Source organism: Falco biarmicus, chromosome 7 (assembly GCF_023638135.1).
Source record: "Falco biarmicus isolate bFalBia1 chromosome 7, bFalBia1.pri, whole genome shotgun sequence".
Classification (NCBI taxonomy): Eukaryota; Metazoa; Chordata; class Aves; order Falconiformes; family Falconidae; genus Falco; species Falco biarmicus.
This window is the reverse complement of record NC_079294.1, coordinates 23673731-23689532: the sequence shown is the minus strand read 5'-3', so window position 1 is coordinate 23689532 and position 15802 is coordinate 23673731. Positions and strand designations below refer to the sequence as shown.

The 15802-nt window shown below is 37.8% G+C and overlaps 1 protein-coding gene across 2 annotated transcripts in view; it reads right to left on the bottom strand.

Moving 5' to 3' along the window:
* TTBK2 (tau tubulin kinase 2) overlaps positions 1-15802 on the bottom strand; it is a 104805-nt gene that overhangs the window by 76262 nt on the left and 12741 nt on the right. For both annotated transcript variants that reach the window (XM_056346833.1, XM_056346834.1), the window contains exon 2: positions 964-1123. In XM_056346833.1, the coding sequence (XP_056202808.1) occupies positions 964-1032 (69 nt within the window). In that variant the 5' untranslated portion in view covers positions 1033-1123. The remainder of the gene's footprint in view (positions 1-963; positions 1124-15802) is intronic.

Sequence of the window (15802 nt, the reverse complement as noted above, 5' to 3'; positions counted from 1 at the left end):
TTTTCTCTATATGAATTTGAAATGAATGCTGAATCTGTATCTTCTCAGTTTCATAGTTTTAAATAAAATATTGAAACATGGGAGTAATATAAACCAAAGACAGCGCAAAAAATAGTGATTCAGTATCCATTCACAGCCTACTAAACACAAAGAGATACCCAAAATGTTCCATTATGAAGTGGTGCTTTTTTTGGCTCTTCCCCCCCACCCCCACCCTTTTTTTTTTTTTTAGATCTAAACAAATCCACATGCAAAAAAATTCTTAAGTCATTAGGGGAATGGAGGAGGAACTATGAGAACTCAGCCTGTCCTTCCCAGCAAAAATACTTTCAAGTGGATTCTATTTCCCTCTAGATGTAAATCAAGGATATGAACACCAAAAAGGAACAGAGCTATTTATAGTAACACCGATACTGGCACACAATCAAATGGATATAAATCACTCAGGAATAAATCTATGCTACAAAATATAACAAACAAAAATCATTTCTAATCGCAAGAGCAGCAAGGTCCTGAAAGGTCTTCCTGTAAGAAGTAACAAATCTCACGATCTGACTAGTCTCAAAAGGGTGCCTGACTGATTTCCAAAACAGGCTGACATAATCACTGCCTGACTGGATTCAATATACTAACAGGACTCTTCCACTTGTGCTCTGAACAGGCACTAAGTCAGGACTTATAAGCTGCACTAAGTCAGGACTTATAAGCTTCCCTAAGTCCTTACCACAAAAAAAAAAAACCCCAAACAACAAACAACAACAAAAAAAACCCAACACAAATGCATATAACTTCTTTTTAAAGTAGGCTAAAAGAAACACATGGTTGTAAAGTCCTTTAACCATTTAACATAAGTATTAAGCAAAACATATCTCACAAGAATTTTGAAACAGATTTCAAGGTGCAAACTACTTCTTTTTAAAAACATGTTTCAAAGGAGAAAATATTGCAGAAAGGCATACTCACCACCTTCCATCTTTCTTTGACCAAGATTCCCACACTGAGGATGTCAGGCTGCTCCCCTCCTCCACTCATTGCAACCTCCTGAAGCGATGGAGCTGCTATGCAAAGTCTATGTCAGTAGAAACCATCCAGATCCCAGGAGTGGCTTCCATTTAACCAGGGACTGCAGAAACAGAGCAGAACATGGGATCTCAGTGAATAACAACAGAACAACATGAAATACAGAAAAAGTTGTGTTTCTCACCCAGAATCTTAACTAGGTTTTGTATCCCACCGTGACTCAAGCTGGAATTCTAGCCAAATAACTTCCAGTACAGAAAGATAGTCAAGTATACTCCTCTTTATTTTTTTAACCTGTTCTCTCTCAAATCCTCAAGCCCAATCTCAAAATAGTATTAACGAATATCAACATTTTCAAAGTTATATTCTGCAGGCAGTTTCAAATTGTTGTAAATCATAATTACATTTATAATTAATTGTAATAAAAACAACTTTTTAAACCTAAAAAAATAATTTACTAAATAATTGGTTACATAATTAATAGTAATATATAATAACAAGTTTAAAGTAATATTAACCAAAACATTTCAGAATTAAAAATAATTAAATCAGCATTGCAATTTAATTTATTGCATTGCATAGACTATTCCACATTTTACAGTGTGTTTCACATAGATAGGATTACTAATGATTAAATATGTCTAAAGTAAAATTTTGTTGTTTTATTTCAGAGTACAAATAGCTAAAGGAAAAAAATTGTCTTAGGTAATTGCATCAGTTTAATTTTTTAATTTTCTGGCTTTAGGCAATCATCTGTAAATCAAATTTTATATAGCAATGTAAAAGTTTGTGTTTTGGAGATTAATCCATCCATAATGGCTCCCATTAGCAACTACTACAACCAATTAAAAGCTTATTCCAATTGTTTGAAGTTTTTCTAGAATTATTCTTATTTGTTACACTGGTATAATTATACAAGTGTAACTCTGTATAAACTCTCATCCAACGATAGGACTCTTCAGAAGCGTATTTGCTTTGAATTTATTTCTATCACTTCCAAAACAGCATGAACTGAAAATGAAAAATTCTTTTTCTCCCTGAATCAACACACAAATTGTATGTTAAATTAGTACAACCACTCTGATTTAAATTAACAGTAAGCCCTTCCATGTGGGTAAATGCCAAGTTTACTATTGGGGTTAAATTAGCCTTTTTAAAAAACAATCTGCTGCTTGAATGACCTAGCTTTTAAAACAGATGTTTGTTTGACATGACAGTAACTGTGGGATTTTTTTTCATATTCTTTCATATTTATTTTTCATATTTCATTTACACCTTTCTTGCTTCAATTGTAAACTCTGACATTTAAACCAACTCCAAACAAAACAGACCCCTCTGGAGAAAAATTAATCAGGATTAGTTTAAGATCTAAATTTATACCAAATTAGAGTAGATTACATCCCTGTAAAAGACTGTTCATTCAGAATATGTAGCCTGAATTGGTTTAATTCAAACAAATGAAGGGAAACCAAATTAAGATTGCGTGCTCTGAGTAACAGCATCCACGCTGCAATTTAATCAAGTTGACCTAAACCAATTTAAATTCTACCAGTGCTGGTAAATTCTCCCCTGCAGATAAGGTCAAAATTCTAAAGAGAGCTATAGTCATCTATGTGAACACCCTTAACATTACTAACCACTGACCATAATTACTGACCTTTCTAACAGAATTATTGTAACACAGTCAGGAACTAAGTCAGTCGAAGAGAAAATGAAATGGCACTAATGAAGGAAAAAAGATTTATTTCCAAAATTACATGCTTACAGCATGTACAGTGATTTTTTCATTTACTCAGATCTTTGCTTCCCCTTCCACCACCACCCCAGTTACATCAAAGTAGATGGTGGTCTTCACTAAGTAATATGTTTACTCCTATACTGGGACTTCAAGGGGTTGTTTTTCTGAACCCTGCTTAAAAAACAGTAATAGAGGAAGTATTCATCTCACTGGAGCAAAATCTAAAATTGGCAAGTATGACTTTTGCTACAGCTTTCAAACATGAGCAAAATTCATCACCTGCAGGAAAAGTAAATGCTTTATTAAAGCAAAGATATGACAACAGTGGTTTTAGCGTTTTCTGTTAATACTGCTATCAGCCTTGATCCAATACCTGATTTGAACTTTTTTTTTTAAATACACTTCAAATTACAATGTATAGGCACAGCTCTGACAAACATTTCTGATAGCTATTCATTCACAAATTCTTGAGCATACTAACAGAGCACCAGTAACTGGCCCAGAGTGCAATGGTAAAATACATATATCCACAGAACCACCCCATATTTAAGAATCATCATAGAAGTACTGTATTACTGTAGATAACATCTGCAGGGCCAGGGCAACAAAATCTTCATTTATACACAATTCCTCAATCCTATTCCAATACACTAATTCCTTGTTAAATCTCTTGTCATCCTATATCATTACAGAGCAATAAAATCTATTCTGCATTGTCACTCATATTCAAAGCACCAAAGCCCCAGGACCCATTAAACTGTCACACAGGGAGGCAAAATTTCTCTCCTGAACCCCTGAAGACAAGGTGTTAAACACCCCCTGAAGGCAAGCAGTATTTTACTTGAAAAATGTTTTACAAACATGTTAAGGTTAATTTGAAGAATTATATTTTCTTCTAGACCCTACATAAAGTAGCAGGAGGATTCAATCACAAATTTCAAGGCCAGAAAGCTTAAAACTAGCCTGAACTTTTACCTGATCAGGCCACAGAACTTCACTCCCTTAGTGAAATAGCACAGGCTAATTTGTAAGACTCCAAATGATTAAGAGTCCCCAATCTTCACTAGCAACATGTTCTAGTACATCTCTTCCCTCACAGTAAGCATGACTTGCTTTGTTTCACAGTTTAATCTGTCTGATTTTAGTTTTTTACCACAGGACTTTGTTACATTTTTGGAAACCAAATTTCATCCCCAGTAATTTCACCTCATTTAAGCATCTAAACACAGTTCTTCAACTTCCTCTAAATTAATAAATTAAGCTTTAAGCCTCCCTCTCTATCCCATGGGTTTTTTCTGTAGGCCTCTGAAAATCCTCTCCTTGCTCCACATTCTTCTTGTGTTATGGGCAACGAAATTGAGTTAGACACCAACACTGAATTACACTCAAGCATACCAATACCTAATATGAAGAAAAGAGGGGTTTTTTTATTTCTTTATGATAGCAGTCTTATTTCCCTAATTTAAGTCTGAAGCTGTTCTATACTTTTGCTAAATCACAACTCTTCCCAGATGCTTATACACAGGCACTGCTGCAAGAATATGGTTTCTTTAAAGCTTTTATTCAAAGTTTGTTATAGACTGGGTTTCATTGCTCTTCTGTTCTCTAACAACCTTAACACTGCATAACTGAAAATCTGTTAGTTATTAATGTACTGCATTAGATAACTATCTTTATATTCCTTACCTAATAACAGAAAACACGTATCCTGGTAGGTGCAATTTAGATTACAACCACCTTCTCCAAATTCATGTGGAAAAAACCCTGGACGTTACTGGAGAGGACTATATTTAAAGGACTTTTGGACAGACATCAATATGCATTCTTTGGAGGTGGTGCTCAGGACAAAACTGAAACTTCTCTAAATTTTGAAGTACCTGAATTCAGATAGTTTGGCCCATTCTAAACTCCACAGATGAATTAAAGACCATAAAAGTAGATACAGTTCCATTTGTATTACTGAAATACAGGCATATATTGCCTACAATGCTGTTAAACAATTAAGAAAGCTCTGTATGATCTGTATCCCACTGAAGCAGGTGATTGGTTAATGACATACAGTTAAGGTGCAAGCTTTCCCTTACTCATTCAACAGATGAATCATTCGGCAGTACAATTTTACAGGTGGCAGTACGGTTATTTTCTGCACAATGAACACTATAATTCTCCTAAAAAAGTAACAGACATTTTAATTGCAATATATCTCATAGAATTCTACATTCCATTAAGACATCAGTTTCATTATCAGACCAGTTTATCAGATCAAAGGAAATGTGTAAGGTAACAGAATTATCACAATTAAAGGCAATTAGCCCTCTATCAAATTTATTTCCAGGTGACAGGTCATGTAATAAGTAGGACAACACAATGAGTACAAACTTTGTTCCATAACATAAGCCTTTGCCTGGGAACCGATCACAGTATAACATGAGAACAGCTAAAGGAAGGTTAGCACTTATATCCAGAATTGAATATTGTACAAACAGCATCCATTATTTAAATCTCTTCTATCCACTTAACTGCTTTTAGCTATGTATCATCCCCACAAGACTTCTTTAAATTACCCCAACCAAGTATACTGAAAGATTATATGCGATTAGAAAAAAGTTTTAAAACTCCAGAAAAAAACAAAGTCAATTTTGTAAAAGCTGATTCTAGCTCAGCAAGCAAAGTCAATTGTTTTACGTAATTTGTGTGCATGTATATATTTCTTTAGACATGGCTCTAAACTGAAGCCAATCTGTGCTTACCAGCCTTTGTAGATGTTTAAATCCAGATCTAAGGTTCTGTACTTTGTACTTTTGAACAGAAGAACTTAAAGGAACAAAGAAAATGTAAACAAGTCAGCATAAAGAGAAAATCAGGACAGGAAGTAGTCAAAGGTCCTAATTTCACCACATTTATGGGGAAGTCCATTTTCTTAGACAGGCTAAGAAGCATGTTCAAACTGTAAATTCTAAAGCCAGAATTTAAGTGTGTCTATTTGAGCATCCAAACTAGAAAGCTATCCTGCACCTCTAACCCAAATATTTTCTAAATGCATTCATTACAAGCTGGGGTCCTGAAAATCATCATTCAGTATGTCAACGAGAAAACCAAATTTAACATGTTGACCTAAATTTCCAACCGTACTGGTTGTGAAGAAAATCTTTTTAAAGATCCAACACATAACCAATGCAATTTTAGGTTTTACAATCTCAAGCTCTTGGGTGCCAAAATACTCATCACCACTTGCAGATTCCAGGTGTGAAAAGCTCCCAACTGTCTTGTGTGCTATAGCTAAAGAGTCTAGATTTCCTTTTGGCAGCTTCTGCACTTACAGCTATGTTGTTATTACAAAAGGGGCAATATTTCCTCAGTTTGAAGACAGAGTTAAAAATATAACATTTAGTTTCAAGTGACAATCTTATTTTAAAAACACATATTTCAAGCTACTACATTATTTCCAGTTTGCAAGAGAATCCAGCACCAAAATGTTACAAAAACCCAAGTAAGGCAAAGTTTATGGAAGGAGTATATTATCTTTCACTAAACCAACTAATACAGGTGGCAAATCCCTACCAGTTTTAGACACACAAACCCCTCTTCAAGTCCAAAATAGAATGAGAACTTTAAAATTAAACTGAACTTGAAAGCAATTGCACTACAGTAAACTTCATTATGTTTTTTGGTTAGACCAACTGAGGTAAAAGGTACTCAATACTTGCCATAAAGAAAGGGAAGCACCTGGATATGCGTGTGACAGGGAGAGACTATAGGGTTGTGGCTCCTATGAGAAACACAGCACCTAATTTATTACCTACAGACAATCAGAAATTTTTGGTCAAGGAGAATTAGAATGACCCATGAAACAAAAACTCCATTTATTAGATGATATTTTTGCCACAGTATTTTTCAGACAAGTGAGTTCATTTCCTAATCTGATCTGTCACACAATTGCACAAAGACTTAATGTCAGAACAAGAGAAAGAATGGAAGTTAGCTGTGGGGGACAGGGAAAGGTTGGACTACTGTGGTGCTTTCAACTCAAACCAGTTGTTGAACTACAACCTCAGGTGCAGAGCCTTTAATATAAATGGGGAAACCTAACCCTATGGAGAGGTCACCTTCATGCCAAATAACACTATTAGTCTCAGTTTTTTCCACAACTCAGAGTGAGTTCCAAGTAAAAAAGAGGCTTGTGCAACCTTACTAATTATGCAAAAATTAATTTTAAAACCCTAGAAGTGTCATTTCTTAGAAAAAAAAATAATGTGGTATTTACAACAAACATAAATGAAACTCAAAGTAAGGTTTTCTCCTATGATAAGATTTTGGTTTACCTCTCATAAAAGTCTTCTTCAAAGAAGCTAGGTCTCTGATCACTTACATAAAGTGAAAAAAACTTTTAAACACATGAACGGAAAGTCAGTTCTGCAATTACCTAAATTATACAGCATTACAGTAATTATTTTCAAAGATCCTTGTAAAATTTTCATTGCAGAAGAGCTAAGTGATAGTGAAGTATAGTTTTGAACACTGATACAAAGACAGCCTGAAGTCAAACAATTAAGGTATTTTAAATAACGGCACAATCATATAATATAAAACTATTTATCAGCAAAATAAAACCTTTGTTTCCAGTTTTTTGAAATGTTGGAATAGTCAGTTATCTCCATAGGATACACTTAGAATATTAATAGCTTACCATCAATGCCACTAACTTTATATACGAAGATTAACATAAACTGATCCTTTAAGACACTTTGAACTATCGCCTTTTTCACTAGTACTATCCGTTTCTATTATTTCATAAATCAGTTTTCTCAGTAAGGAAAAACATAAACGCCCAACCCAGGCATACAACACACAACTACAGAGGGCAAGAAGGCAAACAACACACTTCTCTGAAGATTTTCTTCCAAAGCCTACACAACTTTTTGCAGTAGATAAACAGTGATTTATAGAGGAGAAGAGCTGCTGCTAAGGACTGTGCAAGAATGATGGAAGGACATATATACAACTAACTGCTATTAACCTCTGAATGCTTTATCCAATCAAGTAAAGTTCAAGGTAAATTCTAAATATAAATTTTGTAAAACTAAATATAAAAATAAAAATTACACAACATTTTTGTTGTGTAAAAAAAAAATAATAAAAAAATCGGCAGAGGAACGTTGGTGAGATGATGAGATAGATGACACGCAAACAGCAAAATGCTGTCTGCACTGATAGTGTTCAAATGATCCAGACTGCCAGAGGCAGACAAGCAGCCCAGCTGGCAGACCACAAGTCTATACTCACTGTATGGTGCTCAGGCTGCAGCACTATGCATGAAGTGATACGGACCTCACTAACAAAAGCTGAGAATTCCCTTGATACGTCAGTTGATAAAGCACATCACAAAAACATAGTGAATAAGGCCCAACAGTTTGCTAAGCAGAACAGGAGAAAAGCAATAGAATAATCTTTTTTTAATCTGTAATGTCTAATCTCTTAGAATCCTTATCTTAAGGGCACGTAACTCTAAAATCTGCAGCAGTATTGTGATAAAGACAGGGCACCGGCCACGCACACAAAGGTATCCCATCTCCTTAAATACATGAAGACAGCAACTCTCCTTTTAGTCAGTGTGTGAAATGAGGTCAGTAACTGCTACACCAAGCAAGAAGACTTCAAAAGAGCCTAGCTGACAGGAAGATGGAATCTGAGTGAGTCCATGCAGTGCAGGAGGTCTACCAAACTCTGAAAGGCTTTGGCTTCCTCGATGAAGGGAATGCACAGCCATCCTGCCACACAATGCAGCAATCCCTGAAAGAGTTAAGGAGGAAAGACACATCATCACATTCTAGTTTATGCAGGAGATACCCGAGTACTTTCCAGCAGTAGGTAACAGCGCTACAGAAGTCAGACACAAAGAAAAGACACAAAAAAAAAAGAGACCCTGTGCTGACCCTCATGCCAAGACCAACTACTCAGCACTGATGTCAACATCCCTAGCGCCAGTGGGTAGGAGACAGTTACTTGAAGCGGACCCTTATGGACTGCCAAATGACATGAGATATGGGAAATGGCTTAGTGCTTGGCTGTGCTGAAGGAAGATGGCACTAAGGCAGCTAAAATAAACGTACAAGCTCTTGCCAGCAGAACAGCACAAGCTATTACTTTATCTTCACTTTGAGCTGGCTTCAGCAGGGCTTTCTACAGTGCTAGGGAGTCTCTCTTGCTCACAGGATATTTTCCACAATGATCACATGGGCTCAGGCAATACTGAATCTAGAAGCACAATCCAGAAAAGCAAAGGAGAAAGGTAGCTCATCTAGGACTGCCTGAGCAGTCTGCCCCTAAAAAATATTTATGCTGGGAACTTCCAAGGTACAGGGGTTAGAGTCAATAAAATGACTTGGCCAGAGCATGCACCTGTTTTGTAGCCATAGTTGATGGCAGCTTCAAGAAACAATGACTGAAAACTGAGCTCCTAATTGGAGGTCCTTAAGTTTGAAATGGGAGACAGGTATTAGAAAACTGAAATGGAACTTCAGCAAAGGCATTTAAAGTTGGGACAAACCCAAAAATATCAACTTAATTTTCAGCAGAAAAAAATTAGGTTAGACAGTAGAAAAGTAAATAGCATGGACAGCTAATGACAAGAGCAGACAGGCTGCATTAGATCAAAGATCCACCTAGCCCAATCTCCCATCTCTGACTGTTGCCAGCAGCAGACGTCTAGGGAAGAATACAAGGATGCAGGAAGCATAAACTCATACTTTCCCAGAATATTTTCTGAGGATGTAACAAGCTGGGACACAAAACACATTCTGAGCCAAAGATGGTATTTAAGATTTTTCACCTCTGAGTTCATCAGATCTTTTCTGAACCCATGAAATCTTTTAGCATCCATAACACATCTACTGCAAGTAAATCGTTAACTTAATTCCATGCTGTGGGAAGAAGCACATCTTTGTTTCCAATTTGTCTTTTGCTAGTTACATTTGAGGTTCACTGACCCTTGTACTGGAAGGTAGAGTTTACTGTTGCTCCCTGTTCACCTTAGTCCTACACAGGGAACACATTTGCTACCATATACCCCTCATTTATCTCTTCTCCTATTTAGTCTTTCACTGACTTTGATCTGTGTGCTTTTCCCAGTTCTACGACATCCCCTCTGAGATGTGGAGACCCGCAATGTTATTATACACTGACCTGCTATTTTCAGAGAACCTGCAAGATCCCATTCCAAAGAAGCTCATCACTGTGTAAATTCTAAAATTATTTTTCCCTACATTAACTGCTTTATAATAATTTTCACTTATCATTATGTTGTGGTTTAACCGTGGCTGGTGACAAAGCAACACGCAGCCACCCACTCACTCCCCCCACAGTGGGATGGGGAAGAAGATCGGAAAAGTAAAAGTGAGAAAATTTGTGGGCTGAGATAAAGACAGTTTAATAGCTAAAGCAAAAGCTGTACATGCAAGCAAAGCAAAACAAGGAATTCATCCACCACTTCCCATCAGCGGGCAGGTGTTCAGTCACCTCCAGGAAAACCAGGCTCCATCACACACAACAGTTCCTTGGGAAGACAAATGCCATAATGCTGAATGTCCCCCCACCTTATATGCTCAGCATGACACCATATGGTATGGAATATCCCTTTGGCTAGTTTGGGTCAGCTGTCCTGGCTGTGTCCCCTCCCGATTCCTTGTGGCCCTCCAGCCCTCTCACTGGCAGGGCCTGAGAAACTGAAAAGTGACTTAGTATAACCATCACCCAGCAACAACCAAACCTATCGGTGTGCTATCGACGTTGCTCTCACACCAAATCCAAAACACAGCACTGCACCAGCTACTAAGAAGAAAATTAACTCTGTCCCAGCTGAAACCAGGACATATTACCTCAGAGGTGCAAGGTCTTTCTCCAGCTCATCTCCTTCTCTCCATCTTTACTAATTTCAATACCCTTGTATCACCAGACTTTGTAACTTCAGCATTTGCATCTTTTCTAGACCATCTGTGAATACACACTACAGCACAGAGAGGTATACTTTTTAGGCTGATGTGCACAGATTATTCATATCTAGAAAACCTGAATCATAATCTTCCATCTGGATCATTAACAGCTCTGCTTTCACATTTGGAATGGATTCCTTAGATATCTAAACACAATCTTTCTTCACAAGATCATTATTCAGCATGTGACATAATTCATAGTCACATTTTTTAGAGATACTGCCTGACCGTATCTTCTGTTTCTGTTTTATTTTGGTCTTGCAAACCAAGCAGTCTCTCTAACACAAACCCAAGCAGGAAGCAAAGCATAAAATATCAATTAAGACAGACTTGAAAAAGGTCAAAGCAAAGCCAACATGAAAGAACAGAAGGTTAAGAGAATTTCTCAGCAGAAGAAAGCAAATAATTAAAAAAAAAAATGGTAAATTACAGCAACTGCAAAAGCACAACAAGGACAAAGCAAAACTGACTCTAACTCTATCCCAGCCGAAACCAGGCCACTAGATTCGAAAGAAACTTAAGAATTAAATAGTGAATCTATTTATGATGATACATAATGTCTCATTTATACCTGCATTGGAGTGTGGCAAATACAGTGCCAATAAAGGGTTACACGGGACATCCAAGCTTCAGGCTTGGAAATCCAATATTTGTACCCAATGAATCAGTAGAAACTGTAACAATGAACAGAATTACTGAACACTTGAACATAAGTGATAGAGTTGAGAAGATAACATGGCTTTGATAAAACAAAGTGCCATCTTCCAAATCTCAGAGCTCTTAAAAGAGACAGTCAGTCAGACAGGTAAGAATGATCCAAATAAAGTCTATTTGGATTCCTAAAAAGTATTTGATAAAGTCTTTTTAAAGAACCTAAACAGGCATGGCATAAGAGGACAAGTCCTCTGCACACAAAAAAAAAATGGCTAAAAGGCAGGAAACACAGGATTTCACACAGTGGAACGAGGCTACAAGCAGAGTTGTGCAAGAAGCAGAACATGATCTGTGCAGTTCAAGGAAAACAGGGTGAGAACTAAAGTAACAAAAGTTGGCTGACAGTAACACGTGACTTGGTCTTTAAAAAACAGAAATCAAGAAAAGATGAAGGGCAACTGTGAGGAACTGCTGGGTGACTTTATGGTACTGAGTAACCAGGCAATAAAATGGTAGGTGGGGTTCTGTATAGGTAAATGTAAAATTATGTATGTCAGAAAAATAATCCTAACTTCTCATTAAAAATATGAGAAACTATTAGCAATCAAGAATCGGGTCTTGGTATTATGATATACAGTTACAAAAGATGGCAACTCAATACTAAAGAGCAGTCAAAAAAAAATCATACGTTAAGAATTCAGACAAAACTGATGACAACATGAAGATCATGTATATGTCATCTCCATCGTTCACTGATACCTTGACTATTGTATGCAATTCTAGTCCTTCCCATCTCAAAAAAAAAAAAGGGGGGGGGGGGGAAGGTTCAAAAAATGAAACAAAAAAATCAGAGGTACAGACTAATTTGCACATGAGGTAATGAATGACTATTTTTTTAAGAAATAATGGGAAGTAGAGAGGTGTATTTGACAGAAGTCTACAAAATCATTAGGGGCGCGGAGAGGTTGGCTTGGAATCAACTATTCACAATCTCATTCAATGAAGGAACTAAAAAATATCAAAAGATGTCAGCAAGAGCCAGGCTCAGAACAAACATGAGAAAGGAGTTCTTCATTAATTTGTAGCTAACCTGTGCAACCTCTTGCTAATGGATATTGTGAATGATAAAGGTTCACAATGGTTCAAGAGGGCATTGGACAACTACATGGAAAGGAAAATTATGGGTTACTGAAAATACATATTAAGCATATTCAGCTCCGGAAGTCCCTTAACAGAAGATGGAAAAGTACTACAGGAAAGTATAATGTATATTTTCTCTGTTCTCGCACTTTTCCTTAGGCATCCACTTATGACCACTCTTGAAGATAGACCTTTAGTCTGCTCCAGAATTTTGCATTCATACATTATGTTTGAGAAGATGAAGAGATAATAAAGAAATTCTACTCCCTATAAATAATAAATTCAAATTATATGAACTAATGAGCTGCAATTTGAATTAAATTCCTGTGTGTAATCTTTTGTCAGTTATTTAAAAGAAGCTCCAACCTTAAAACTGTTGACTAACTGGTGTGGGAATAACAGCAGAAAGCAAACCATTTCAACTCAAGTAAACTCTTCTTTCTGGCACTTCTGTGAGGTTGGTTTGTTTGTTGGGGTTTTGTGTGAGGTTTGTTTTTTTTTTTGGGGGGGGGGGGGGGGGAGAATTTATAAACACTTTTATGCAAGAAACACTCGAGTGTAATTTGTTCCATTATTTCAACTTCTGTTTTCCACGTTATGTCCCTTCCATCTCATGCTGGGTTTAAACTCTAATCTCAGTGTTTCTATTTATAATGCCCTTCCCATCAGCTGGCATATTTCTATCCCCTCCAGCACCAGGCTTCTTATTCAAATGCAGATTTTCACATGCACATTAAAAACTAATACTGATCACTAATATTATAAGCCTGAATTCTACCTCTAATAAAGGTGCATCAAGTCTGTGAACAGCAGTGAAATTATGTTGATCTAATAACTTGCAGCTATAGTACGTCTGCTACTTTCAATGATCTTTCGTATTCATTCATCTTTTTTCACTTATAACTGAAGCGGAATACTCCTTTTTAAATTTGGTATCATTACACAGAGCAAGTTTGTGATCCCGCCAACCAGTAAAATTAGAAACATACTCCTCAGCTGAAGCATCAAAAGCTACTACAATATGCATTTTAAAAAAATACAGAAAAAAACGTTTCTAAAAATGAGTTTCCATGTATCTTTTATAAATGTTAACTTACACAAAAAAGATGAAAGGAAAAATGGCTTGGAGCAGTCACAGTGTAGTGTGGCATTTAAAGCAATTTTAACTATAGCAGAGATCAAACCATTCATAGGCTATTAAACACACCTCAGTTTTGGTGACAATTAATTAATGTTCATTGTGTTTTGATGGTTAAGACCGCACTTACATTCTTACATAAATACCAAACAGTTATAATACTGCTTTTGCTATAATCCTATGTGGTAACAATGTAAAGTTTTCAGTAATACTCACTGCTATAGAAAAAAAGTTAAGGCTATTCATAGAATATGCTATTATAGCAAAAGACTTTCAAACATTAAAATGTACAGTGTTATCAAAATCACTTATCATCATATAATCATACTCGAATGATATCACAGCTAAGTATTGCTACTTGAATTGCAACAGCTCTTTTGATTAATAAAAAAGTTAGAATCAGTTTAGAAAGTACTTTTAAAAAATTTTCCTATTTAGGATGCACTTGCAATTTACAGCACATGACAGAGTCCAATTCGTATTTTGGCAGCAGACATGTAGGTTTTTTAAACTTTTCTAAAACTGGTGATTCGTTTCACAAAACAGACTGATATTACTGACAGTCCATAGGAGAACATCTTTTGCCAATTCTATTCTACGAACATAATCGTAGAAAAATATCGTCAGCTCTTGTAAACTTCAGAGCAGCCTGCCACAGGATCTCACCCGTTCATTCTCTGAATAAGACAAAGTCTGCTCTTCTCAAGACTAATGTCCCTATGCTGCTTCTCACTTTCCTCACTTCCCTTTGGTCTTACACCGTGTGTCTCATGATCTTAGCAGTCAAGGCTGCCATCAGCCTTCACATGTGTGACCAGTTCTTCTTTAATCCTCAGTAACAGGTCCAGTAGTGCACTTCACTGAGTAAATTCATCCATCACATTAAAAACTCATCCTTAACACTCCAGACTACACAATGAACTGGCCTAAAGGAACATAAAATACTAACCCTTTCAGAAAAGTAGTTTTTAAGCTAGCTCAGTTGCCTGATCTAAATCACTAAGTGGCAATACAAATCCTTTTATCAAGAGAGAGGGTGAATGGATAGAATTGTTTTCAAGGTGGCAGTGTTAAAGTACCTACATGTAAAGTAATAGCACAGGTTAACTTAGCCGGCTGGCTGAGCCCAAGGAGTGGTGGTGGATGGAGTTACACCCAGCTGGTGCCCGGTCACAAGTGGTGTTCCCCAGGGCTCAGTGCTGGGGCCAGCTCTGTTTAGTATCTTTATCGACGATCTGGACGAGGGGATCCAGTGCACCCTCAGCCAGTTTGCAGGCGACACCGAGCTGGGGGGAGTGTTGACCTGCTGGAGGGCAGGCAGGCTCTGCAGGGGCATCCGGGCAGGCTGGACCCGTGGGCCGAGGCCGGTTGTACCAGGTTCAACAAGGCTCAGTGCCGGGTCCCGCACGTGGGTCACAGCAGCCCCACACAGCGCTACGGGCTGGGGGCAGAGCGGCTGGAAAGTGCCTGGGGGAAAAGGGCCTGGGGGTGCTGGCTGACGGCCGGCTGAACGTGGGCCAGCAGTGTGCCCAGGTGGCCGAGAACCCAACAGCATCCTGGCTTGTGTCCAAAGCAGTGTGGCCAGCAGGGCAAGGGGAGTGATTGTCCCCCTGTACTGGGCACTGGTGGGGCTGCACCTCGAACACTGTGTTGAGTTTTGGGCCCCTCACGGCAAGAGGGACATTGAGGTGCTGGAGCGTGTCCAGAGAAGGGCAACGGAGCTGGTGAAGGGTCTGGAGCACAAGTCTTGTGAGGAGCGGCTGAGGGAACTGGGGTTTTTCACTCTGGAGAAAAGGGGGCTCAGGCAGGACCTTATCACTCTCTGCAGCTCCCTGACAGGAGGCTGTAGGCAGATGGGGGCAGGTCTCTTCTCCCAAATAACAAGTGACAGGACAAGAGGAAACAGCTTCAAGTTGCAGTAGGAGAGGTTTAGATTGGATATTAGGGAAAAATTCTTCACCAAAAGGGTTGTCAAGCACTGGAACAGGCTGCCCAGGGAAGTGGTTTAATCACCATCCTGGGACATATTTTAAGAGATTTGTAGATGTGGCGCTTAGAGGCATGGTTCAGTAGTGGACTTTGCAATCCTGGGTTAACGGTTGGAAGCAATGATCTTAAAGGTCT